Below are 27380 nucleotides of genomic sequence, written 5' to 3' on the forward strand. Positions count from 1 at the left end.
GACTTCATTCCACACAGACTGATAGTGTAGCAGAAAAGACACAGGCCTTGGAGTCAGACCCATCTGGGTTTAAACCCTAGCTCCACCTCTTGTTGGCCACACAGCTTCAGTTCCTCATCTGTAAAACGACAAAAATACAATCTACTTCACAGGGTAGTCTGAGCATTAAATTAGAAAGAACGTATTAAGCCCTAAAAGTGGATGCTCAATCATTGCTTGTTAGCTCATGGAACTAATTTGCTAGTTTTTTGGTAAAAGCCTTCATCTCATGGCCCTGTGGTTCTCATAACCTTACAGTTACAGACCTAGTGTGACATCCTGAAGAGCACTTCCCTCATCATTTTCCCCTGTCACAGAGATGACTGCTGAGACTAACATTTTAAATACAAGACTCAGGAAACAACATACTAGAAAGTTTTTTTTGCTTTTTCCCATAATCCTCCTAAAACCTTTTTTGCTTTGACATTTTAATGCATCTGATATTTTAAAAATTGATATAGGTAGTTTTGTTTGCCACTAAATGAACTTAGGTGAAATGGAAGAGTGCAGTCTTTCTTAACTTGAAGAAAACCTTAGGTTAATGCATAGAATTGTAAGGTTTTCTCTATTCATAAATTGTTCTCAATCTTGGAGCCTCTTGTCCATACTAGAATTAAGATGGTATCTGATTTGACACGTGACGTATTTACTTATTTTAAGCTGAATGTACCGTTACATTATTTCCCTGAGCTCTGCAAAGCCGACTTAGTGCTCTAACCCTGTCTCTCAGGGCGCTCTCTGAGCCAGCCCATTACAAAGGCTACCTGCCAATCCCCGAAATGGAGACCACAGAGAATTCACACACCTCACTGGGGTGCCCTTAAAAATAAACGAGATAAAAGTCTTCGAAGAAACTCTGTAAACTCCGAGGCCCCATTAGAGATGCTAATTGCTGCCTTCGCTAGCCTATATTTAAATGTTAGAAAACCCAGGGAGATTCTCCCGGACTTGGGGACGCTCGGCTCCCCTGTGGCTTGGGCAAGCGGCCGGGGCTGCCGTGTCCCCGCCGGCCACGAAGGCCGACTCCGCCCGGTGCCACGCGGTAGAACGCGGGCCCGCCGCGATTCTGCCCCCCGACGAGGATCCTCGTAGCACTTCCAGCCCCACCCGGTCAAGGAGACGCGGGTTTCGGGCTGTTGGCCCCACACGGTGCGGAGGAGCGGGAGGTGCACCCAAAAGCCCTCGTCCCGCGTTCTCTACAAGTCTCCCGCCTTCGCGGGTGTCGGGCTGGCCTGGCCGAGCCTCCGCAGAAGGACTTGGCCTTAGGGACCCCCGAAGCCGGGCTGTAAAGTCCCCCCCTCAGCCCTCCCGGCAAACGTCCAAGCGCGGGCTGGAGACCCGCCTCCGGGCGCGTCGAGGAGGGACCCCGGGGTCTCAGCTTAGCTGCGGGCGGGGAAGCTCCCGAGGCGGGTCTTACATCAGCCACCCCCACGTGCGATCTGAAGGCGGGAGTAAGTCACTCCCGTCCACCCCGCTGCGCTTTTTCCCCCCAGCCTCCGCCCCTCCTGCCGCGCCTCTCCCCTCCCGCCGCGCCTCTTCCCGCCCCGTCCTTGGTGCACCGCGGCCGCCGAGCCGAGCGGCGCCGCGCGGGGCCGAGTCGAGCCGAGCAGCCACCCGCGACGCGTCGCCGGTTTAAGCGCAGTGCGGGGCCGCGGCCGGGGGCGGCGGTAGTGAGACAAGCGCTGCGCTCCAGCCCCCTTTTCCCTCCATGGTTTCTCTCCGCTCCCGTGAGTAACTTGGCTCCGGGGGCTCCGCTCGCCTGCCCGCACGCCGCCCACCGCCTGGGACCGCGCCGCCGGCCTCTGCTGCTAGCAGACCCCTTCTGACGGCCCTCGCTGCGCAGGCTGGGACGCCTCTCCCCCCTCCGCCCCCGCCGCGGAAAGTTAAGTTTGGAGAGGGGGGAAGAGAGAAACATGGACATGAAGAGGAGGATCCACCTGGAGCTGAGGAACCGGACCCCGGCAGCTGTAAGCAGAGCCCGCTTCGGGCGCCCTCTCCCCCGATGACTTGCATGTAATGGTGGCCACCTGCGGGGCCCCGACCGCGGGTTCGCCGGCCCGGCGCGAGGAAGAGCGCAGCTCGCGGGCTCGGACGGGGAAGGCGGGCGGGCGCGGAGGGGGGAGCGAGCGCGCGGGGATTAACTCTTTGGCGCCCACGGGCTCCCGCGGCCGTCCGGGGAAGGCGGTGGGGTGGGAAAAGCAAACTTTGAGCTCCTCGCCCGCCGGGGTCCTTTCCCGGAGGAGCGCGTGTGCGTGTGGCCGGCGGCAAGGGAGGGAGGAGGGGGTTGTGTAACGCTGGGAGCCATGTTTGCAGCCTCCCGGGATACGCGGCCGGGCGGAGGCCCGGCCTGCCGAGAAGCCGCGCGGCCAGCCGGGGCTGGGCCCGTTGCGGGCCAGGCCGGGCTCCGCGCGACCCGGGCCGGCCGGGGAAGGGGCTCGGGCGGGGCGGGGGGTGGGCTCTTCCGGCCAGGCCTCGCGGTTGGCGCCGGCCCGGCTAGGTCAGGGGCCGAGGGGCGAGTAGGGGGCTCTTTGCCTCTGAGGGGGACGGGAAGTCTCCTCGGGCGCTGGGGGGCTTGGGCGGGCATGGCCTGGCGCGCGCGGAGCGGGGGAGGGGCGAGCTCGGGCGGCGTCGGTGGCGCAACCGCCGCCCCTCCCCAGGCCAAGTTTGAAAAAAGGACGCGGTTCCCGCCATTTTTCAAGCCTAAAAATAAAACTTTCTCCCGCATTTCTCTAGCTCCCTTTTTGCCCCCCGGGCCTTCCCCAGTCCCGGCCTCCCAGGGCGCGCCTTGCTCGGCCCGGGGCCGCCGGTGTGGCGTAGGCGGCTTCTCCCTCCCCCCGTGCCGCCGCGGCAGAGCCCGGGGGCCCCTGCCCGAGAGGCTGGCCCCTCGGTGTGGGCGGGCGGCGGCGGCTCCTCGCGTCAGCCGGGGCGCGCCACAGGCCGACACAGCGCCATGTTGGCGAGCGCTCGTCTCCCTCCGCCGCGTGAGCCGGCCTGCTGGCTCGGGCAGCGGGACCCTGCCCGTCCGCACCGGCGGTGGCTGTGGGCCGCTGCTCCCCGGGCCGAGCCTGCGGCTTGTACGGTGCCCGCCTCGCCAGGGCTTGGCTCGCTCTGGATGGAGCCGCGCGCTCCGGCCACCACCGACTCATCTCTTGGGCGCGCTGCCGTCTCCCTCCCCCCTTCTTAAAAGGGCAACGCCAGGCGGCCGCCTCCGCCCCGGTCGAGCGTCGGGGGTACGGGCGGGCCTCGGCTGGGCTCGCGGGCTGGGCGGCCTCTGTCTTCGCACGTGCTCCAGGGCCGCCGACCCTGGCCGGCACTCCCCCGCCGCGGCTGCGTGAGCGGCGGGTGGACGTTTAAGAATCGGCTTTCTTTTCTCCCCTGGCCCTCCCCGCGAACTAGAGCGCCTTCCCGTGGCCGGGTGCGGGGCCCTGTTTCCTGGCCCCCGCGCGGGGAGGCCGTGCCTCTGCCAGACCCCTTCTTCGGGTGAGTGGCGTCTTTTGGCCCTGGGGCAGCCGAGGGGAAGTCCTTCCACCTCGCCCCAGGCTGGCGATGGGCGCGTTTCGTGCAGTCAGGGAGCTATGGGTAACAAGTTGCCAACTTGTGGGAATTCGTCAACCGGCTTTCCCTTGTGTGCATGAGGTTTTGAATCCCTGAGGTCTCCACAAATGAGGTGCCGGGTCGCTGCACCTCGTGGCCTCCCCGCTTGTCCCTGGAGGACCTCGGGGGGGTGGGCGTCTCGACTCGGTGCTCTGGGTTTTTAAGGTTGAGGTTTGACCTCAGTGGTCCCTTCCGTCCATCAGTCAGACATTTTGTGTCGGCCACGTGCTAGTATACTGAACCGTTAAGCTTCTTCATACTGTAAAACTTGTAGAGTTGTGATCTCATTTTGAGGAGTTGTTAATTTAAGACGTTTGAATTATTACTGCGTAGTTTCAAATGAGGAGAATGTGGAGGAATTAGATTTAGCCAAATTTTCCAAGAGAAAATTACACATGGGTCTTCAAAGTGCCTTAAAATCTGGAATTTGAATTCTTTGAGGGTGCATAAAGTACTCTTAAAACACTCAGCTAAGAGCACTGTTGCTCCTTCTGGGAAATACAGCTGGGCTAGTTGTATGTGGAATTTGTATATGAAATAACTAATATATTGCTTTTTTAAAACATATATATGTGCAAGCGTTAATTTTTCAAGAAATCATCTTAAGCCTTGCCCTTTTGCCCAAAACAGGCTAGAGTCGTGTGGCTATTTAACTTATACTGAAAAGTCAGTTTGTCAGTTGCAGTATTCACATATCAGGAACTCAAAAGCCACAGGTGACTAGTGGCTACTGTGTTGGACTGCACTCTCCTACTGTAATCCACTGTTTTTTGTTTTTTAATATATGACCTTTTTTAAAAATATCTTGACTTTTTTAAAAATGAATTTATTTTTGGCTGTGTTGGGTCTTTCTTGCTGCACGCGGGTTTTCTCTAGTTGCAGTGGGGTGGGGGGCGGGGGGCTACTCTTTGTTGCGGTGTGCGGGCCCCTCTCCCGTTGTGGAGCACAGGCTCTAGGCCTGCGGGCTTCAGCAGTTGTGGCGCACGGGCTTGGTTGCTCTGCGGCATGTGGGATCTTCCCAGACCAGGGCTTGCACCTGTGTCCCCTGCATTGGCAGGCGGATTCCTAACCGCTCTGCCACCAGGGAAGTCCGTAATCCACTGGTTTTATTAAATAAATATTTGAGTACCAACAGTATGGCAGGGCCTGGAAAAGCAGTGTGAACAAGGCAGAGAGCAGTCCCTTCCCTCCTGAAGCTCAGAACCCAGTGGTGCCTGTTGCACTGTGCAAGTAAGGGGGCCTTAGGAGAGTGTTGTGGGAGCCAGCCAGGATTGTGGGGTAAAGAAGGGCTCACCTAGGGACTCTTACAGGGAGACTGAGTAAGAGTTAGGTTCTTAAGAGAGGAAAGCTCTGATCTTAAACTGAAGGTTTTGGGGGGTGGGGGGAAGCTGTAGGAAATTTTAAAATAAGAGTTTTAAAATGTTTTGCACAAAAGCATCATCTTTAAGGTAAATGAGACGTTCCAAGATGATTCTGAGTCAGCTAGTCACATGGCTCCATACGTCTGTTGTGGAGCCAGCTGTTAAAGAGTAGCCTTGACCTCTGGAATCCTGCAGTCTCTTGTCATTTGGGGAAAGAAGAACCCTGTCTCTATTGAATGTATTGGTATAATGACAGGAGGCTCTTAAATGCGCAACGCAGTGTATTCCTTGGTTGACCTTGATGTCATCAGGTGAGATCTAAGACTGAGGAGGGTAAGTGGAGGCTTGATCATAAGTGTTTTTGTTTTAAGACCAGATGGGCTTTTTTTTTCTGAAATGGAATATTTTTTTAATAAATTTATTTATTTTTGGCTGTGTTGGGTTTTCGTTGCTGCACGTGGGCCTTCTCTAGTTGCTGCGAGCGAGGGCTACTCTTTGTTGCGGTACGCGGGCTTCTCATTGCGGTGGCTTCTCTTGCTGTGGAGCACGGACTCTAGGCACACGGGCTTCAGTAGTTGTGGCACACGGGCTCAGTAGTTGTGCCACACGGGCGTAGTTGCTCCGTGGCATGTGGGATCTTCCTGGACCAGGGCTTGAACCCGTGTCCCCTGCATTGGCAGGTGGATTCTTAAACACTGAGCCACCAGGGAAATCCCCAGATGGGCTTTTATTGTGAGTGTGGCTTTTTTGTTTTTATTTTATTTGGGGATTTGAAGAAGACTCTGGTAACACTTTACTTCTTGTGTTCTTTAGCCGAAGTACGTGAGACAGACCAAGATAATAGGTTCCATTTCACCTGTTATAAACCGGTATGCTCATTTCCCTAAGGGGGCTACTCGTAAAGAAATATAATAATTCAGTTTTTTCTAAGTCCAAAACGCCTCTTTATATAAGAGGTTTGTTCTCATAGTGGAAAAAATGGCTTAAGATGGCATTTTAAAATAACCTTCAAAAAGAACAGTGATCACTGTTTTTAAATAATAGGCAAGGATAGGAAATATTTTATACAAAATATTGTGTTGTCAGTTATTTCACTGAGAGCAAATTGTATAGTACTAGAACATACCATGTATACCACAGAAATTGGTAGTGTTGTCAGATGTGAGAAGAGACATGCAGTAGCGAGATATAGATATTATCTATATCTAAATTTGTAATTTAGATATATTCCAGAATTGGAGAAAATACCTGTTCTTTATGTGAGGCCCTAATCTTTCTATTATGCCAAACATGCCAATGATACGAGCACCTCATTAACTATGAATGTAGGGGTATCTAGCTTTGATGTTAGCTCTGTTCCAGTCTTGTGTTCAAAGTTAGAAAGCCATGCAGTTCTTGTGGTTTACAATCAATGCCCCTGTGGAACACTGGTGGGCTGTATGCTAGACTGAGACATTTCATATCCCACAAATAAGAGTAGTTTTTCCTTAGTCCCAATTTACTAAAAAAAAATTTAATTTTTAAAATAACTAACGTGAGGGGACTTCCCTGGCATTCCAGTGGTTAACACTTCACGCTCCCAATGCATGGGGCGCGGGTTTGATCCCTGACTGGGGAACTAAGATCCCACATGCCGCATGGTGCGGCCTTAAAAAAAAAAAAAAAGACAACATAATGTGAGAAGAACCTTTCCCTCAACTTTTGGCATTTATTGTTGTGTCTGTTATGATGTGATTTTGAGCTCCGTGGGATATTCTAATTGGTTGCATAGCAGCTAATTGGGTTCTTTTCCTTGTATAAGGAATACAGTCTTCATTGAAGAAAAATTTGATACAGATAAGCTAAAAAAATAGTAGATATAGAGAAGGAAAAATTTAAAAACCCAGAAATCTCATACACACCCATCCTACCATCTAGACATTATGGTGTATAGTCCACGAGAATTTTTTTTCTAAACTCAGATCGTGCTATTAATGCATATAATATCTGTTAAAATGTAGTAAACATCTTTATCTTTCTCTGGCACAATTTATTATTTTACAGCCTCATTGTTAACATCCGCATAGGTCATAATTTAACCATCCCCATTAGGTGGTTAGAAGGTTTTTTACTGTTTTAAGTAGTATTGAAATGAACATTTTGTAATGTGAATCTCTGTCAAATTGCTTTCTAGAATGGTTCTCCCCACCAGTAGGGTATGAGTGTTTCCTTCATACCAACAGTTCTGCCATCCAAACACATTTGAGAACTGCTAATGTTCTATTCTACCGTCATTTTGCAAACATTATTTTAAAATAATAGTAGGGTGGAAGGTTTGAAGACTGGTTAACTCAGAAAGATGGAAATTATCAAGGGTGGCAGGAGTTACTTTCTACATTTTTGGACATATTTCCACATATTTTGCTTACTATAGTAATCATGTATTTTCTAACTAAAAAAAAAATTGATAACTCAATGATTTTTAATCCTCTGTATCTTCTTTTCCCCTCTTATAACAATTATAATTGATGATTATAGGGCTGCTTTTTCTTGATTAGAACCTCCCATTTATTCTGGGTCTAGATTGGGATGCCATGGCATTATATGTCCCCCACCCCATGTACCTTCCCTTGTAAGGCAGTCTGGATCCCTTCACCCTCAAGAAGGAATTGGGGGAGAGGGGAGGCTTAGTTATCTCAAATGCTGCTGACACAATGCCTGAGAGCAGACACCTTTTCACCAGGGTCCTGTTTAGAACTTTAGACTGGCTAGAAGGCTGCTTATGGCAGGCTTTCCAGACCTGTCATCCTTGGGCACAGCCCTAAGTGGACCCTCCTTTGGTCTCTGCTTTCTGCAGTAATTTCCCACAGTGCTCTGTGCTTGTTTGTGGCTCGTCTTCTTACTGTGCCTCTGGAACTTTGTTCTGGGGTTAGCCCATTTCTTTACTACGTGCTTAACCTTCCTGGAAAAGTCTAGGGACATGATTTCACTGCTGTGCCATACAGCCCAGCCCTTGCCTGTACTCACCCCAATAAATTCTGTTGCCTCCTACTCATGGAGAAAATTAAAGGTCTCAGGTGTGCGTTCCCTGACTTCTCACTCTCCCACTTATAAACTTACCTGCACCTATACCCATCCTAGCCATCTCTTCTCCATAAAAGAGCTGCCCCATCCTCAATAAGAGTAGAATAACATCTCATTTTTAATAACTATATGCAAATACCTAGAATTTCCATATGTCAAGAAAGGTCACAAAAAAGTGTTGAGAGGGATTGGTTGCCATTTTAAATAAAGAACTCAAAACTCAGAGACTCTTAACGTTTATATTTTTTTTCACCTAGCAATAGATTGTGAGGAAACAATCCTTATTACAAAAGAAATTTCACATAAAAAGATAGCATGGCATTATATATAATAAACTTGGAAACGTGTTCAATAGGGAGGATTGTAATTTATGGTGCATCCATACACTTCAATTTCTTTAGCCATTAAAAATATTTATAATTGTTAAAATATGCTAAGTAATATTGTTTCATCTTGCTGTATTTAAAATATACAAAGACTGAAAAAAAAAATACCAAAGTATTAAGTGACAAACAGCAATATGCTTTGCATTAATGTGATTATGCTTATGATCAGAAAGTAGGTTCTCTTCATACCCAGGTTTCCTCTGTTTCATCATCTGCTCATTCCCCTACAATCCTGACACAAACCCCAATGCCATTTTTTCTGCATTTAACAGTTGTGAAGGCTCCTTCTCATACTGGGGTATGGTGGTAACTAAAATAGACATGACCCTGCCATCATGAAGCTTGATGAAATTTCAAGGCTAGCAGTGACCTTTTTTAAAAATTATTTTACTTTATTTTTAATATTTATTTCTTTATTTGGCCCCGCTAGGTCTTAGTTGTGTCATGGGGGATCTAGTTCCCTGACCAGGGATGGAACCTGGGCTCCCTGCATTGGGAGTGTGGAGCCTTAGTCACTGGACCACCAGGGAAGTCCCTAGCAGTGACCTTTTTTTTAACCTTTATTTTTTTTAATAAATTAATCTCATCATAGAAATGTTAAATAGGTTATGGAAAAGTCCCCCAGCCAGTCACTTTCTCTCCCTGAGAAGAATATAAGAAAGTGAATGTGTGATATGTGACATAAATGAAAACATTTTATACATTTTGTACCTTTTTCATCATACATTGTATCCTGGAAATGAGTCCTTTGTTGATGGACAGTTACATTGTTATCTAATTTTTTTCAGTCCTTTTTTTTCCCCCCCTCAGTAACTTCTTATGCCTTATTTTATAAACCTTTCTAGGTGTTTGAAACTAATGCTTCACCTTTGGGTACTACTGATTCTTCTCAAGTCACCTTTGCAGGATCCCCCGGGTTCCATCCTTGGTTCTCTTCCTAGGAATTCCATCTTTTCACTACTGTCTCTGCCCTGATGACTTCCAAATACAGAACTTAAACCTAGAACTCCCGTGAACTCCAGGCCCTCATGTCCAGCTGCCTGGGGATACTTTCACCTGGACTTCTCATGAGAACTTTAAACTTGTTATTCTTCGTGGTATTCATTATATACCTGCTCTCCCCCCCACCCCATCCCCAAAGCTGTTCCTTCCTATTTCCATCCAGCTACATAGTTCCCATTTCTTTAAATCAGAACCTCAATTCCTCTCCATCATCTTTCATACTCAACAGTTAGATTTGCAGATTTGGACCACTTTAACATCCTTTTTTCCCTCCCAATTTCTCCTTGCTTCCTATTCGGCTATTTGGTTCAGCAGACTTGTTCTAACTCTTCGATGACTCTAGTTAAAGCGGAATTTTACCAGTTGAGAGAAATGTCCAAGAGGTACACCCATGGGCTGGGAGGCAAAATGGCTATCTAAATTCCTCCTTACTTGGCTTTTGGCATATTGGTGTCATTCTGTATAACGTTTTTGGATTCTCTGTCAGATATAGTCATAGAAAACCCCCCAAATCAAATAGAAACATTTAGTTATATTGCAGTATACTACTTAGGTTGGTGGGTGATTACACTTGACCTTTTTTTTTAAATGATTTGCTGGTTTTACTCTTTCTTTAATAAATGTATTTATCTTTTATTTATTTATTTTTGGCTGCATTGGGTTTTGTTGCTGTGCGTGGGCTTTCTCTAGTTGCGGCAAGGGGGGCTACTCTTTGTTGCAGTGTGCGGGCTTCCCACCGCAGTGGCTTCTTTGGTTGCGGGGCACGGGCTCTAGGCACACGAGCTTCAGTAGTTGTGGCACGCAAGCTCAGTAGTTGTGGCTCGCAGGCTTTAGAGCACAGGCTCAGCAGTTGTGGCGCATGGGCTTAGTTGCTCCGTGGCATGTGGGATCTTCCCGGACCAGGGATCGAACCCATGTGCCCTGCATTGGCAGGCGGATTCCCAACCACTGTGCCACCAAGGGAAGTCCTACTTTTTTTTTTTTTAATACAAAAGAAATACATGCTTGTAGAAAACTTAGTACAGATAGGAATAACGTAAATAGTAAAGGTCTTTGTCATTCTCCTACACCCTTTCCCAGAGGTTACTTTCTCAGTATTCACTATGCCCCAAGCACTACTTTCTATAACAGTTCTACTTCACAGATGAGGAAACTGAGACACAGATAGGTTAAGTGACTTGTCTAAGGTCACACAGGTTGTGAGTGGCAATGCCAGAATTCAACCCTAAGCATCTGTCTCTGGAGCCCAGCTCTCCTCAGTCTACCTTAAGTTTTCAGATGTGCTAATTTTCATCAGAAGAGGAAAGAATGTCCGAGGTAGCTAGAGAAAAGTGGAAGGAAGGGAAGAAAGAAGCAAAAGATATAATGGGTCTGTATGCATCCTGAAAGCAAGGCTTCTGAAGAGGAAGTAGAGTAGTGTGAAGAGGAAGTAGAGTAGTGAGAAGTAGTGAAGAAGCGAGCAAGAAGTTGTGGTGTTGTGGGTGTCACTGACTCTCTAAATCAGTTTCCTTCTCTGTAACTGAGGGGAGGGTATGGTGGTACAAAGAAAAATGAGTAAATTCTCCATAAATGTTAGCAATTGCTAGAGTAGTATCCTTGGATTTTGTATAAGAGAATGAAGAAACTACTAGCCCCTATTTTCATTTTAGAACTATTAGCATCTCCTTCTCATACATGCTTGATTAATGCTAATAAACGTGTTAGATTCACTGCAAGAATGCCTTTGGCAGTTAAAACTAATTTGCATCAGTGTAAATTTATCAAAACGTGTTTAAAGCTTGCAAGTTTCAGAGTCAACCACAGAGCAAGAATGGCAGTAGGGATTATCATGGTAGATATTCACACAGTAGACTTTATTAAATAATCAGTATTCACAGTCTTCAGATGTGATACCTTTGGATGGATTTGAATCCTGAATTTCAGGACCTCCAAATAAGGAGATTTTGTGGCCTGAAAAAGGAACCTAATGTCTAACAGTTCTCTCCCCTAGAAATACTTTCTTACATGTAACACAAAATGATCTTTGTTTTGAATTAAGGCCTCTTGCATCTTGATCTTTTCCTAGTGTCAAGATAATCTTAGTAAAGATTAATAAGACCAAAAGTAGAAATGTATAGTCCAGAAACCTGTAGCCACAATCTCTTAGTGACCTTGATGGGAAAAGTGAAGCTTTCCTCTTTTCCTTGTGTCAGTCTCCTGGGCCTTGAGGAAGACTCGGCCTAAAGGGGTTGCAGGGGTTGAGGGGGTATCTTCACTCCGCATTTGTAGTTAAAGCTGCCCCTTGCGGAACAGACTTGGGAAAAGGAATAAGGGGGATATTGTTTCTTCACTTATCTTGTAAGAACTGTAGTTTCTGTCTCTGGAAAGTAAAGAGTTTAAATCTTTATTTGTACCATGGTGTGACATTCCACCTTTGATATCTATTAGAATATTGTTACTAAAGGCTTAATCATTTTTCATTTATTTATAACTGTGACCTAGGTCTAAGTTGAGGCTGCCACTATATGTGGGTGGTTTGGTGGGTATTTATGGTTGGAGTTTTTGCATTGCGTTTTGTTTTCTGCATGTTTTTTAAAGCTTTTCTTCCCCACTTTGTCACCCACAGGTTCGAGAACTTGTCCTGGACAATTGCAAATCAAATGATGGGAAAATTGAGGGCCTAACAGCTGAATTTGTGAACTTAGAGTTCCTCAGTTTAATAAATGTAGGCTTGATTTCAGTTTCAAATCTCCCCAAACTACCTAAATTGAAAAAGGTAAGTGCTTTTTCTTTAACAGTAGAAGGGAAAACCATTCTGCGGAAAGGAAAAATAAATGATTCTATCTGTAAGGAAGCATTTAGTGTAGCAGAAAGCATATGGCCTTTGGAACTGGGCAGATCTGGGATTGAATTCCAGCTCTAACGTTTTCCTGATGGGTAAATCTTACTCAGGTTACTTAATCTCTCTAAGACTCAGTTTCCTCATCTGTAAACTTGTAATACCACCTGACCTTGCAGAATTGCTATGATGTTTGGAAATAATACATGTTGGGTGCTCAGTAAATAGTAGTTATGAAGAATAATTATTTTGTGAATATTACTTCTTTTTACGAATCTGTTGCTATGATGTTAACTCGTATTGTTCTTAGTATGCTCTGGTTTAGGAACCACAGGTGCCTCCCGCTCTTCGTGTTTTACGTTGATTAAGGGAGAATTGAAGTATAGACCTTCCAAATTTGTAGTCTGTTATTTCAAACACATTATGTAATTCTTAATGACTAGGAAGTTTAAAATGTGTTGTGATTGACTGCAAGAGTTCATTTTAACAAAACTGCTGTACTTCCCTATCCTAGTTGACCACCCATTGTTAGGGCTTTATTGGTCTAATTATAAACCAATCGCTGTCCCCTCTAACAACTCCCCCCCCCCCAAAAAAAAAAACAACAAACAAAAAACCTCAAGAAAAATGTTTTTTTCATGTCCTTGCACGTTGCCCTGTCACAAAGCCCCAGAATGTCAGAACTGGAAGAAACTTAGATCTTCTAGCCTTGTTTTACAGGCACAGCAGTAGACCCAGAAAGGTACAGTAATTTGCCTAAAGCCACCCACAGAAGTGGTTAGTACTGGAACCAAAGCTAGAACCCTTATCTTCCTATTTGCTAACCCAGTATCTTTTCCATTACATACAAAAATGTTTATGGTCATGGCAGTGTTGCAGAATTCTCCACTGTTTACCTAATCTCTTTATTAGGGAGTTTAAGTTGAACCTTCATCTAAAAAAGATACACATAGAAAACTGAAATCAAATTGAGGCAAAGGACAGATAGGCTGTTCCTGTAGCTTGCTTGCTTGAATTCTGAGAGGGACTTGTTTTTTGGTTAAGTACGTGAATTAAAATCCAGAAGTGCTTTTTACTTATTTGCCTTTTTTAGGTAATAAATGCACAGGAAGTCCTCATGAGTTTCAGGGCGACCCTCCTATCAGAAAGAATTCTGTTATGTTTAAATTTGTAAATTTTTTTTCTTTTTTTCTGACAGGCATTTCCTTTAGAGGTTCAAGTGTAATCCTTTTATGTTTGCATAGGTTATTGTGACATTGGAAGCTCTGATAAGCCCATAAAAAACTGATGGCTTTTTAGCCTGTATCTACATAAACTTGATGCTAGCAGGTCCCTACTATGTGTTTTGTGTTCTGTTCTACTTTCCTAGCATCCTGGTACATTTTCCTGAATTACTATGGTCTGTGTACTATCACACTTATTCAGAAAGTCAGTGTATCAGTGTATCAAATCCTTCTGAAGTCTTGTTAATCACTTACCTTGTAGGGTCAGAGAGGGAGGAATAGAGATATCTGTAAACCAAACTTAAAGGCAGATTGGGTGTTCTCACAGCTGATTTTCTTCCTACCCTAGAGCACAGATTGTTTTTTTTTTAACAAGAAACAGGTTCTGAAAGAAATTTTGGTGTATAAATGTTGCAGGTTTGCTAAATTTATACATTGATTTCATTTCAAAATAAATATGCCACTAAATGTTTGGCAGATTGCCTTGTTATCTCTTCTCCCTAAGATACTCATGTTGAAAGGATGTGAATACTACATATGTCGATATTCTAACCGGCCAAGAGAAATTTTAGATATTTTACTGGACTATCCCATCAGAAGGAAAAAAATGTATTGAAATGTTGCATTTTTCTCTTCCGAAATGCTTAATAACACCAAAGCAGCAGACTTACTGTTTTTTAAACTCATTCTTTCAACGAATATTTAAATTTTTAAAAGTTCCTCTATTCTGCATCATGTACTTCATTTCATTGCATGCCAGACTAAATTACATAAGTTGTCATGCTGTTCTAGGTACATAGCATAGGGGGGAGCACATTGAAGCTAGCCTGACTGGCTTCAAATCATAGGTTCACCGATGTAACAGCTGTGTGATCTATGGGCACTTATATAGTCTCTTCATAGTTCATTTTTGTCATCTGTAAATGGGGGTAATAATTCTACCTACCCCATAGGGTGATTGTGAGATCAAATGAGTTCATGGATTTCTAGTGCTTTGAACAGTGCCTGAAGTACTATGTAAGGGTTAGATACAGTTACCATTGTTGTTGTTGGCAGTTAAAAGAGAATTGAAACTAGCTGTCTGGCCTTAGTTTTCTTCATCTGCAAAATGAAGAGTTTGAATTAGATGCTCTCAACCATCTTATTTTTCCAGGCTCCAATTTCTTTCACTCTAAGAGTCCAGTATTCCTTGGTGAAGGCTCATTCCTTCATTGGCATACCACTTGCTGTGCTACTTGACCTGCAGCTAAGAAATTAGAGGGGGTTCTTACAAGGGCTAGTGCCAGGTTTGTGCAAGAAGTGTCCTCTGGGGAGTTGGTTTCGTCAACTCTGAAGCTGTTGCCCCAGTCCCTTTTTCCAAAGTCATGGAGCTTCTTTAAGGGCTTGTACCATTCCTGTAGCCTTCAGAGCAACATTCCCTGGTGGCTTCCAGATGTAGAACCCTATGGCGAGCCAGCACTGAACAGAACCAGATTAGGTTTTAAGTGGGCATTGTGAGCTTTGCTTGGCACACAGAATAGCTGCTTAGAATGCACAGACCATTTACCCTTCCTGGCAGGTATAGAGTATTACAACTTCTCAAAGCATTCTAATTTGCTTTGACCCACTTTTTAGGTTAGAAAATGTATTTGCTGATGTTAGGGGCCAGCAAACTGTTATAATTAGCAGCTGGTTAAGAAAATACAACTCTTCTAATCCTATCCTAACATGTCTCTCCTTCCCAGAAGTGTTCCTGGGATCTGTAAACTACTTACTTGGGTTTAATCAAACAAAATGAACACACATGCCCTAATAAAAAATAGAGGTCATTTGATCTTGGTGTTTGAGAACTTTATTCGTTATTTATGACACTTTAATGATATGTGTTTCTCTGTGTGTATTTGTGTGCTGTGTGCATTTTCTCTTAACAGCTTGAGCTCAGTGACAATAGAATCTTTGGAGGTCTGGATATGTTAGCAGAAAAACTTCCAAATCTTACACATCTAAACTTAAGTGGAAATAAACTGAAAGATATCAGCACCCTGGAACCTTTGGTAAGTAATCAAGAATTTGAAAACCAGGACTTATTGGTCATTTTCATTTTCATATTTCTTTATTGTGAGGGAAATAATTGGAAATAATAATTGACTGAGAAAGTGGTGGTTTTTTATAGTACTTCTTATAGAAAGAGTCCAGTTTTAAAGAATCAGGGCCTCTTTAGTTATACGTGTTCCTGTGACTTTGCTCCCCCTCCCTTATTATTGTGGTAGCTTCCTTCAAAGGGGAATTCTTTTCTTTTTTGTCCTTTTTGAATGTCATATATTAACTATAGCCTTAAATATTTATCTTAAAATTGTTTCCCCAGACTGGCCAGACTGTTCTATATTATACTTTTACAGAAAAGGCTGTTTATATTGGGTGACATATCTGATCTGTAGATGGAACAGGCCAAGGGCAGCTCCAGTGAGTTTTAGGTCTTCTAATTCATGATCTTGTGCTGTAGCTGGATCACTGTTGCCTAAAGTTTTTCATGGGAACCCCCAAATTCTCCTCAGTCTTACATACTGGGACAAGCTATGGAAAGTTAAGTGCCAGTTGGGTTATAGACTTGCTGTGTGACCTTGGGCAAATTGCTTCTTCTCTCTGGGCCTCAGTTTCCTCACTTATGAAGCAGGAAGGATAATAATCCCTGCCTAACTTACCTCACTTAGGAGTTCTGAGAATAAAATAAGGTAATGCACTTACTTTGCTTTGTAAGTTGGGAAGCTGTGTTTATGGGGGTCCAGTCTAGTGGAACTTGTAGTGACCAGAAAAGAGCTTCTGGAGGCAGGGGTTAATGCAGGGTAGGGGGTAGCCCCACAGCCTGTTCTCTTTGGCTGCCACCTGGAAATTCCTATGATTTCAAGATTGTTAAATGACTTTTTCCCCTAAATATGACATTATATTCATAGAAGTAGAATTCTATTTTAATAAGGCTAATGAAACTCAAACTTGTTTCATATCACCCAAAGAAGTTTGTGGCAGCTTTCTGGGTTTTTTTTTTTTTTTTTTTTTTTTTCCTGTTATACATAAAGTCAGTATTTCCATCTGACTTAACTTGCAAACATTAATTGGGAGAGGGGCTATATAGCAGATAGGAGCTGTCTTTCAGGATCCAGCAGAGCAGAACCCAAGAGGATAAGGCATCCTTCTGCTATTTCTATCTTTTCTGATATCACAATATATTAAAATATTTGCACTTCATATCATTTGTACAAAATGTGCTGTTGATATTTCAAGAGAAGATAGAGTTAAATTATGACTTTTAATAAAGAGGATTTCCTGCTAAAACTATAGGGTCTTTTCCCTCCTAATAGTAATTGAGGCTCTGCTCCAATGTAGATTTAGTCACTGTTTACCGAGTCCCTTTGTTTTTCTGTTTCATTAAGTAGACCACATTTAGCTCATTTCTCATAAATGTTGGGAGCCTGTTGTTCACCTTTGCTCCATGAATTTTGTCCCCTTTTTTCTGTTACCAGTTCACTCAGATACTTGGGCTCCCTCCTTTTTCACTAGTTCTGTTTTCCTCCAAATCAATCCCCATTTCCAATGTTTAAGCAAGCATTTATTGCAGTTTGCTTTATTCAAGGATGTTAACATTTGCCCATGGTATCCTCATGTAATGCAGAGAAGAGAGAATGTCCTCCTTTTAGAAATGAGGAAACCAAGTTTAATTACTCAGCAGCTGCAGAATAAATGGGGAGTAGGGATTCAAATCCAAGTCCATCATTCTTTCCACTACCCTTGGGACCTGTTCTTCTCTTTTTAACCTATAAATTTATTCCATACCCAAATTGACCTAAGCTGGGAGTTCCAACAGGAGCACTAAATTAAGTGCTGATGGTCTCCCAGTCCCATGGGGTACTCTAAGCCTTTATTGTTTGTGTTAATGACAGGCTATCAATTTAGGGTCATTGTAAGCACAGGAACCCCTTCTCTTTAGAACAGAGCACCAGGCAGTACCTTTCCATGCTAAATCACTGGCCATTGCCTAATTCTCCTGGCAGCCTTAGTCTTCTTTGATGTTTCATCAGAAGCTTTTGTCAGTGTCCTAGCATTCAGAGGCAGAGCAGAAGCAAACATTGTGTGGGAGTTGTTCCCGACCTGCTCAGTGGTTTATTAGGGCCCTTTGGTGGCTATGAAAGTCTCAATCCCCTGGGGCAATGAAGTATAAGAAAAATAATCATTATAATATTTACCATTTTTGGAGGATCTTCTATGTACCATACACTGTAGTGGATGCTTTATGTATGTTATCTCATTAGTAATCCTCAACATTTCTATAAAATAGATAGAAATAGCATGGCCCTCATTTTACACATGAGGAAGCTGAGGCTTAGGAGAGGCTGAATCCCTTGTCCAGAGTCACACACTTGGCTAGGGAGTGACAGAGCCACAGTGCCACACACCCAGGGCTGTCTGGGAAAGGCTGAGCTCCTGCCATTCTCCTGAACTTTCTATTCAGATTCCTGGGGGCGCTAGGTGGGTCTCCTGACATTATAACTTCAGGATAAATAAAACTGTAAGAGAAGGTGAAGGGGGGAAATGTTGGGTCCATTTTGACTTCTGAAAGTATACTTCAGTGGGGAAAAACACCATCCTCATCCTCATCAACCACATACATTTTGAACACCGTCTACGTTGAGCCCAGTTCTTACAGTCAATGCAATGATTGTGAATGCCTCTGCTTACTACAGGGACATTAATCGAGAGACAAAGAAGGCATCAATTCAAACTTCCTTGGACACCTTTTTTAAGAGACCTGGGCCATCCAAACCATCCCCCAAAGCCCTTCTAAATTCTAAGAAGGCAAGCAAAATTATTGTTAATAAAATGTTTAATGTTTATTATGGCTAGCCTATTAGTTTTAGGCCAAATTTCTGAAATGGTAGAGTTGTGGTTTTTTGTTGTTGTTGTTTTTTTAAGCAGTATTTACACATTACATTGGGATCCTGAATAATCTGTGTGTAGTGTATTTTGGGCCTTAAAGCACAAATTTACCGCTTTAAACAATTCTAGAGTCCTACAATTATTGGGGGTTTTGTTGTTTATTTGCTTTCACTTCGTTTTCTAGCATACTGTTTGGCATGTCCGAATTATTCATAACGGGTCCTTTCTGAAGAAGTAGCAAAAAATGTCACAGATTCAGAGTTGCAGAAACAGGAAAGCCTTGGAGGCCCTGTGTACTAGGCTAGTTGATAGAATTAGAAAACGGGCTTGGAGCACTGTTGAGCATTAAAGATCTGGAGTTATATGTATTTTTGCACATCCATTCCTAGGAAATAATGTTGAACAGTAAATGGCTCATTCCTTTGAGTGAAGAATTTATACTGAGCCTCTGGGAAAGCTGCCTAAATATACTCGTGGTTCTATCTTAGCTGGTATAGAGTCAACCTTTCTGTGAAGAGAAAAGAGTTCTACAGTTGTCTGGGGTGGTATTTCAGCATTTTTTTCCCTCTTTGTCAAGAAGTCATACCTGGGCTTCTAGGGGTCAGGGGCTGTCCAGTAGGGAACCTCATCTGAAAGCTACATGACAGAAAAGCAGTCCTCCCTATGATCAGAAGGGCTGGAGACAGCTTTCTTAAGACCTCAGTGTACTGACTTACATAAGCACATTATTGGATCCACAAAACTCTTGGATCACTGTACATTGGTGTTTTGAGGAGTACATTTGCCTGTTGCTGTAACACTGTCTGTGTTCCATGCTTGGCTCCATGTTCCCAAGGGCTGTTCAGTGAGAATAAAACCAGTGTGGGAACCTCTTTGATCAGGAAGACGAAGATTTGTGAGTGCAGGGATCAGGAACCCCTTCCTCTAAAGGACCAGATAATAGATCTTCTAGGCTTTGTAGGCCATGCAGTCTCTGTCACAACTACTCCACTTTGCCATTGTAGCATAAAAGAAGCCATACATAATACATAAACAAGTGAGTGTGGCTGTGTTCCAGTAAAACTTGGTTTACAACTACGGGAGGCAGGCCGGAGTGGGCCAGCCGGCTGTCATTTGCCAAGGTCTGCTTTAGAGCAGAGATTTTCAGATGATTTTGTAACTCCCAAGAACTACACAGATACCTCAAGTCCTGCAGACAAGGTTTTGTTTCATCTTTGTTTCTTCCCAGGTCCTTGTGAATGTTGAAATAGATTTCCCAATAAAGCATCGAAGTCTTTAAACATAAACATTTATTTTTTTGCAACTTGCTTCATACAGAGATCCTCTCAGTAATTTTTTAGAGAATGGCAAACTTTTCTCTTGACTCAGAACCATTAAAAGTTAAATTTATGAAGCCGTATATCCATATGCCCCCCAAGCCCCTATTTTAAAAGGCACCAGGCCTCACAGTACTTCACATTTTGTGTTTACTCTTTATCGGTTTGCCCCCTCTTCTGCTCCCTATGAGGGTCTATTGTCACTTTCTGTTGCTGTCTCCTTACTTGCCTGTAATACTAACTCTGCCCTCTCAATCTCTTAATTCACCCTTAATCAAAACTTAATAGACCTGGTATTGAAATACTAGTACACTGATGTAATAACAAATGAAGATCTGAGTAGAATACATGGACATTTTCCTATTCGCTTTGGCTGCTCAGAAAACTTCTTGGGCCAAGTTTTTAGATCTTAACTGTTTTAGATAGATGAAACTGAGGTTTCAAACAAAGAGGTATTACAACAAAACCTCAAGGTATGGTAAAATCAGAAGAAGTTTACATCAGAAAGTTCTGGTAATAGTGTCAATCTTTTCCCCCAAAATTAAAAAAGAAGAAAAGAGTGTAAAGTTTCTCTCCTTTTGACGTTTCAACTCTGAGTCCCCCTTCTTTTCCCCCAGCTTGCACTGACTCCTGTCTTCCCAGAAAATATCTACATCACCACACTTTGTGCTTTACTAGGTTCTGTTCTCGAGTGTTTCCCATCTATGTCCCCAAGTAGAAACGTCAAGGATCTTGATGTTGATTGATTTGATTGAAAATTTTTTTTCCCTTCCTATTCTACCACCCCGGAGCACTGAAGACTTACTGCTTGATAACCCAGCAAGTTCTTATTGGTCATTTGATTACTCAAACATTAAAACCTAGTTTTGAACCAGATTTGTTAAAGTCTCTGTTTTGTCTCACATTGTAAAAAGATCCAGTTTTAATAAATATTTCAAATTCATATTTCTTAAGACTATTCATACTGCCAAAAGAAAACAGTTCTCTGAGAGGATAGAGGTAGAAGGGAAGGACTAATTAAAAATCTAGTGACCTAATATAAAGGTTGCAAAGGACGTGAAATGTTTTCCTATGTACAAGGCTGAGTAGGTAGCAGCTAATTGAATTCAGAGCCTAGAATTTTACCTCTTTAGGAGATGGGTTTTGTTGCTTATGTTCCTTTGGTTTAGTAGGTATGTTTCTTGATCCTTTTCCTCAGAAAAAGTTGGAATGTCTGAAAAGCCTGGATCTGTTTAACTGTGAGGTTACTAACCTGAATGACTACCGAGAGAGCGTCTTCAAGCTCCTTCCCCAGCTGACCTACCTGGATGGCTATGACCGAGAGGATCGTGAAGCACCTGACTCAGATGCCGAGGTGGATGGTGTGGATGAAGAAGAGGACGATGAAGGTGAGTGGGCACAAAGCAACGTGCAGTGAACTTAATTTCTGCTTTCCAAAGGTCCTGATTAGACCACTGAATGCTCTTGCTATTGAGAAAAATAATTTATATCCATGCATGTAGGTGTTCTGTTAAATTTGGACCTCTTAGGGCATTGAAGTCTTCAAATGATCAAAATAGAAAATGGTTTGTTAGCTAATTAGTCTTGTTTTGGAGCCTAGAGATCATAGACTGCTTCAATCTGTTTTTTGAAGTACTTGTGGTTTATGGTTTACTAAAAGGACCATTGCCTCAGGTCTCCTGCCTTTCTCCTAGCTGTTTCCCTTTCTTGGCTACTGCCTACTTATCCTTATCAACTCAGCTTTGTCAACACTTCCGGGAAGCATTTTATGATGCTGGAGACCTAGGTCCTTGTATGTGCCAGAGCATCCCCTTGTTTACCTCTTTCGTAACAGTTGTCACTCTGCTATTCTTGTCCCTTCCAACTATGCTATGATTACCTTCTTCTTTTTTTTTTTTTTAATTAATTATTTGGGTGCGTCGGGTCTTAGTTGCAACATGCAGGATCTTTCGTTGCAGCATGCCGGCTCTCTAGCTGTGGCTTAGTTGTCCCGCGGCACATGGGATCTTAGTTCCCTGACCAGGGATCGAACCCTCGTCCCCCACATTGGAAGGCGGGTTCTTAACCACTGGACCACCAGGGAAGTCCCTATGATTATCTTCTTATCTCTTTATTCACAGGGCCTAGCACTTGGTAGGTACTTGGTACATGTTTTTTACATTCAAATATAAATATCTTTCCTGCTTCGATATATGACTATAGAGTTTTAAAAGGTAATGATTTGAAAGCACTATGAGTTGGATTCCATTTTTCATTAATAAAGGAAATAATTTCTAGCTATAACATGGAATTAGAATATACTTTTTATTTTTGACATTTGATCAACGTTTTTTACATCCTGTTATCTTTAAGAATCTTTGTATATTTTCTACCCAAACTATCCCTCCTGATTAGCTTGTGCTTTCCTTGCACAGTGACTTGTTTACTCTGAGTCACTCTTAGGATAAATGGTTTCTCACCTGAATGGCTTAGAGGAAGCAGAGCTATTAGTGTGATCACATCAATCAGCATGAAGAAAACTTATTCTCCTAGAATTCCTGATGTTGCTGGAATTTGCAGCATTACTGTATTTGAAGCATTATTTTTGATATCTCTTTAAAGATGAAAGTTTCTAAGACAGAAATGGTTAAGAAAAGTGGAGAACATCATCAGGCACCTCGGTTGCAATTAATGGGGTAGTACTTTGGAAGCATTTTACAGTTTTGTTTTGCAGCAGGTTTGAGACAAGGCAAAAAGAGATGGGATGTTAGATGGTAAAGTGGACGCTGAATAGGATGTTTCATCTTGTTCCAAATGTTTACATCACTTAGTCCCTTCATTGCTGGTTCTCAGTTTTTCTTAAAAACCAGTCTGGTTGTCCATATTTAAGTCCACCTTAAATGGGTTGAGCAGCCACCCATGGGCAGGAGCCTGTAAAGAAAATTCCTTGGAGAGTGGAAGGCAGTTCTTGAGAGCAAGATCAGTCAGGCAACAAGTATTTGAGAATTTCCTATGTGCCAGGCTTTTAAAACTATCTAAAAATAGTTTAAAAAAAAAAAAAAAACATGGTTCCTGTGCCTTGGAGCTTACTGTCTACTAAGAAGAGAAATGTTAAGTAACCATAACTAAATAATCACAAGTGAGCAAAGTGTGTGGTAATGGAGAAGCACCAGGTGTGTGAGAGCATAGGAGCTGAGACTGGGGGTCTGGGAAGTTGGCCTGAGGAAGTGATGTTTAACTGAGACTCAAAGGCTGAGCCAGTGTTAGCCACACAGAAAAGAAAGGGAAGAGCATGTGGGGTCCAGAGGCAGGAGAGAGCACAGCGAGCTCCAGGACCTGGAGAGGTAAGAACTAGTTGACGAGAGGCCTGCACCAAATGGAGTAGAGACACAGGACTCAGGTGCCTTTCAGCCTGCCTGGCTACCACCACTGCCCCCACCCCCATCCCCATCATGGGGTTATTATGGGTGTTTCCCAGGCTCCTGATTTGCACAGCTGGCTTGTGGTGGTACCCTTACCCCAGAGAAGGAGGTTGGTGGGTCTTTTTTGTTTTTTGTGTGTGTGTGTGTGTGTGACTTTTTACTATGGAGAATTTCAGACATAGACAAAGGTAGAAATAACAGTAAAACTAACTTTAACTTTCATGTTCCCATTACTGAGTTTCAGCCGTGATCTGTTCACACCTGATATTATTTTACACACACACACACTCCTACCCACTTCTCCCCTTCCTTATTTTGAAGCAAATCCTAGGCATTGTATCATTTCATCGGTAAGTATTGTAGTGTACACTTGGTCCGCCAGGACTCCTGGCCTCTGGATTTTATGGGGCTCAGGTCAAAGGGGCTGAACCTCAGCAACTTGCAAGAAAGGAGGTGACTAGTTCGTGGTTTTCCTTGACATTGGTGTGGCCCAGCATTTGTCCTGTGGACCAACCCAAAGCTCCCCACCACCTGAGTAGGTGTACCTTGTGAGACACACAGGGTATTTGATGTATTCCTTTTGGACTGTTTTCAGAAGGAGAAGATGAGGACAAGGAGGAGGATGAGGATGGTGAGGAAGAAGAGTTTGATGATGAAGAGGATGAAGATGAAGACGAAGATGTAGAAGGGGAGGAGGATGAAGATGAAGTCAGTGGGGAGGTCAGTGCACCTCTTGCTGCCCTGCTTCCCATTTGTAATTAAAATAAAAGTGTGGATTGTTTAAAAAAGAAAAGTCTTCTGAAGAAATTAGTATACTTGTAAATAGACTAATAGCAGTCTGATTAATTTAGCTCTTGTCCCCCTTTTAGTAAATACTAAATAGAATACTTACTGAATGCTAACTAGACAGTGCTTGGCTCTGCAGAGTAAGTTTTGACCCTTTAACTTTGGGAGGCAGCAACAAGTTGAGTATTCATTCAGTAGGGTGAGAAAACTGGAAACATTGAGAACTGATGGGATGTCCTCCCCTTTGTTGTATTGAAGTGAAGGGTATGTTTACCAAGTCTGAACTTCTTGTATATCCAGCTTAATGCAGTAAATGCATTATGTACCTGCTGTGTTAAAGAGTTGAGGATGAAAAGTTGAAGAAAAATGTGGTCCTGCTCTGAAAGAGGCAGGTAGTCTAACTTATGGGACAGGCAGTAATAACAGTTATCTCTGAGGAGCTGAATACCATAGAAGGATAGGAGAAAGGAGTGACTTTGACCCTAAAGGGGACTTGTGAATACAGGCCAAGAAAATTAGACATCATCCAAAAAAAAAAAAAGTTCTTTTGTAGTACAAACGTAAGGCTGAGCATTTGTATAATCTCATAGGTATCTAATGAAATTAAGTTTCTGAAAGAAGCTTTTTATAAGAAAGGGAATATGGAAATCTTTGTCCAAACCTGCTTTGAAGTTTTTAAAATTATTTCTGGAGTTATCCATTGTAAGTTGTATACTAATTAAAGATGTCTTTAATTAGTCTTTAATTAACGCTTACTTCTGAAAAGCGATTTTTAAAGAAAAAAAAATTTTTTTTTTTTAAGGAACTCCTTTATTTATTTATTTTTGGCTGTGTTGGGTCTTCGTTTCTGTGTGAGGGCTTTCTGTAGTTGCGGCAAGCGGGGGCCACTCTTCATCGCGGTGCGCGGGCCTCTCACTGTCGCGGCCTCTCTTGTTGCGGAGCACAGGCTCCAGACATGCAGGCTCAGTAGTTGTGGCTCACGGGCCTAGTTGCTCCGCGGCACGTGGAATCTTCCCAGACCAGGTCTCGAACCCGTGTCCCCTGCATTGGCAGGCAGATTCTCAACCACTGCGCCACCAGGGAAGCCCCAGAAAATTTTTAATTAAGCTTATTAATTTAAGAAAAACCAGCAGTTCTCAGTATATTAAAGTAGATAAAAGTAACGTTACAGTTTTCTCTTTGAATGAACTGTTAAATTTAATTGACAATTCTTGTTTTTCTTCGTACTTCTTAACTTGGCAGAATTAATCTAATAATGATATGCTATTTACCATTCTTTAGGAAGAAGAATTTGGACATGATGGAGAAGTTGATGAAGATGAAGACGATGAGGATGAAGATGAGGATGAGGATGAAGGTGGGTTAATGCATGCACTTTGGTCCCTATCAGTTGAAGATCAAGGGGAATGTCCATTAATTTAGAATTTGAAATCACTGAGAAGAAAATAAAATGCGTTTGGCCCTGGTGGTCTTCAGAAGCACTTGTAAAGCCCCATTAGTGTGTGTGTACTGGTTCACCCACCTGCTCTACAGCAGTTAGTAGTGCCTGTATGAGGATAGGCGGCCCCGGCCTCAGTCCCCACATGTTGTGTTTTTAGACCCCATCGTTTGTGTTACTGTTAGGCATGAGATTTCTGTGTTTGGAATTTTTCATTAAAAAAAATCTTAATTGGATTTTAATCTTTGCAGGGTAGATGAATAGCACCTTTCTAGTTCTATTGGTGTTATTCCTTTCCCCACCACAACCAAAACCAGTGAAACATCTGTTTATTTATTAGAAAGTAGATTCTAACGCTTGTATAAGTTTCAGAGTACTGGGTTGTTTGCTGTGCTTTCTGTTGGTTCATACTTTCTCAGCAGCATCTTCTCTCTGTGCAAGTCACAGGACTAAAATTACTTTGGATACAGCAATGATTAGGACCTGGTCTCTGCCTTCAGGGAGCTTTTTGGAACACAATTTAGTGCAGATTTAGCTAATTTCGTTAAAGTAGCAATGAGTTTTTACTAGTTGAAAAAAACAGAACGATGTGTAGGTCTCTGTGTCTCAAATAGTTAAGGAGTCTAAGAAATCTCTTTTTAGTTAATATAAACTTGCAACAGTTTGAGTCTTGCCATGTTCTAGGCTAAATACTTCGTGCTATTTCATTTAATCCTCAGAATAACCCTATGGAGTCAGTGCCATTGTCCCCATTTTACAAATGAGGAAATAGGCTTAAGGAGCTCCAGAGTCCTTGCTATTTATTTTAATAACTGCTAATGTCTGATTTGGGGGACCAACAAGTGTAAGAAAAATAAGAAACATTTGGTTAGACAGCAACTTAACTTGAGAAAACTGAGTTAACTTTGCTGTGATTTGAGGTGTTGCTGTGCATTTTACCCTTCTTGGTTCCATGCCTACCATTTATGCTTCTTAGAATTAAAACTTCTTAATTAACAACCTGTCGATTTGACCAAGCTTACATCATTTTTTATCTCCCAACCGTTAAAAAATTAATTGTTGTTACCTCTGTTAGCAATAATTAGGCAAAGTAAATGCCTTTCCAGTTGTCTCAAAATGAATTTTTATTATTGTACAGAAGAGGAAGAAAGCGGGAAAGGTGAAAAGAGGAAGAGAGAAACAGATGATGAAGGAGAAGATGATTAAGACCCCAAATAACCTGCAAAAAAAGAACTGTTCAGTATTGGTTGGACTGCTCACATGGATTTGGTAGCTGTTTAAAAAAAAAAAAAAGTAGCTGTGATACAAACCCCAGGACACCCACCCACCCAAAGAGCCAAAGAATAGTTCCTGTGACATTCCGCCTTCCTCCATTTAGTCCCTCTTGGAAATCCACCACCAAGCTTGGGGACTTCACCCCAACAAAATTGTAAGCATTGTTAGGTTTTCGTGTAAGACTCTTGCTGTAGCGTGGATAGCTGTGATTGGTGAGTCAACGGTCCGTGGCTGCCAGTTACACTGAGATTGTAACAGCATTTTTACTTTCTGTACAACAAAGAAGCTTTGTAAATAAAATCTTAACATTTTGGGTCTGTTTTTTCATGCTTTTCTTTTCTTTTTAATGAAATTTTTTTTACATTAGGACATTTTATGTGACAACTGCCAAAAAAGTATTTTTAAGAATTTAAGTGAAATAAACACATTCCTCTTTGGTAAAGCCTAGTTGTATGCTTACATTTGTAATTTAAGACTTTGATTGTAAGCCTGTGTTGAAACACACTAAAGAACTGGTTTCTTTGGTGTTTTTATATTAGTGGTTATTGAGGAGAAATACACAAGTATGTAGGATCTTTGAGCATTTAACTCTAATCCTCATTCTTGATGACTGAGAGTAACGAGGTAGACTTTTGAAAAATAATGTTTGAAATTCAATGCTCTGGAACCCCTGAAAGCCAGTAAAAATAATGTTAGATTCAAATAATAGATGAATTAAGTAAAGGAGGGTAGTATAAAGGAGAAGGCCTTACTCTGAGTCCCAGGAGATC

At 42.9% G+C, this 27380-nt stretch overlaps 1 protein-coding gene across 1 annotated transcript; it reads left to right on the top strand.

The window, feature by feature from the left end:
* Positions 1-1653: 1653 nt before the first annotated feature.
* Positions 1654-26923, top strand: ANP32B (acidic nuclear phosphoprotein 32 family member B). The gene is made up of 7 exons (XM_059925136.1): positions 1654-2006; positions 12051-12200; positions 15397-15519; positions 20909-21098; positions 23707-23831; positions 25179-25254; positions 26474-26923. The coding sequence occupies exons 1-7, from the start codon at positions 1953-1955 to the stop codon at positions 26539-26541; spliced, it is 786 nt and encodes a 261-aa protein (XP_059781119.1). The 5' UTR covers positions 1654-1952; the 3' UTR covers positions 26542-26923.
* Positions 26924-27380: the final 457 nt, after the last annotated feature.

The sequence above is a fragment of the Balaenoptera ricei genome, chromosome 6 (assembly GCF_028023285.1).
Source record: "Balaenoptera ricei isolate mBalRic1 chromosome 6, mBalRic1.hap2, whole genome shotgun sequence".
Taxonomy (NCBI): domain Eukaryota; kingdom Metazoa; phylum Chordata; class Mammalia; order Artiodactyla; family Balaenopteridae; genus Balaenoptera; species Balaenoptera ricei.

Excerpts from the sequence above, each read along its gene's own strand:
- ANP32B (XM_059925136.1), top strand. The coding sequence starts at position 1,953 with ATGGACATGAAGAGGAGGATCCACCTGGAGCTGAGGAACCGGACCCCG. Across the intron at positions 12,201-15,396 it reads AACTACCTAAATTGAAAAAG|CTTGAGCTCAGTGACAATAG; the intron begins GTAAGTGCTTTT and ends TTCTCTTAACAG. Across the intron at positions 15,520-20,908 it reads TCAGCACCCTGGAACCTTTG|AAAAAGTTGGAATGTCTGAA; the intron begins GTAAGTAATCAA and ends CCTTTTCCTCAG.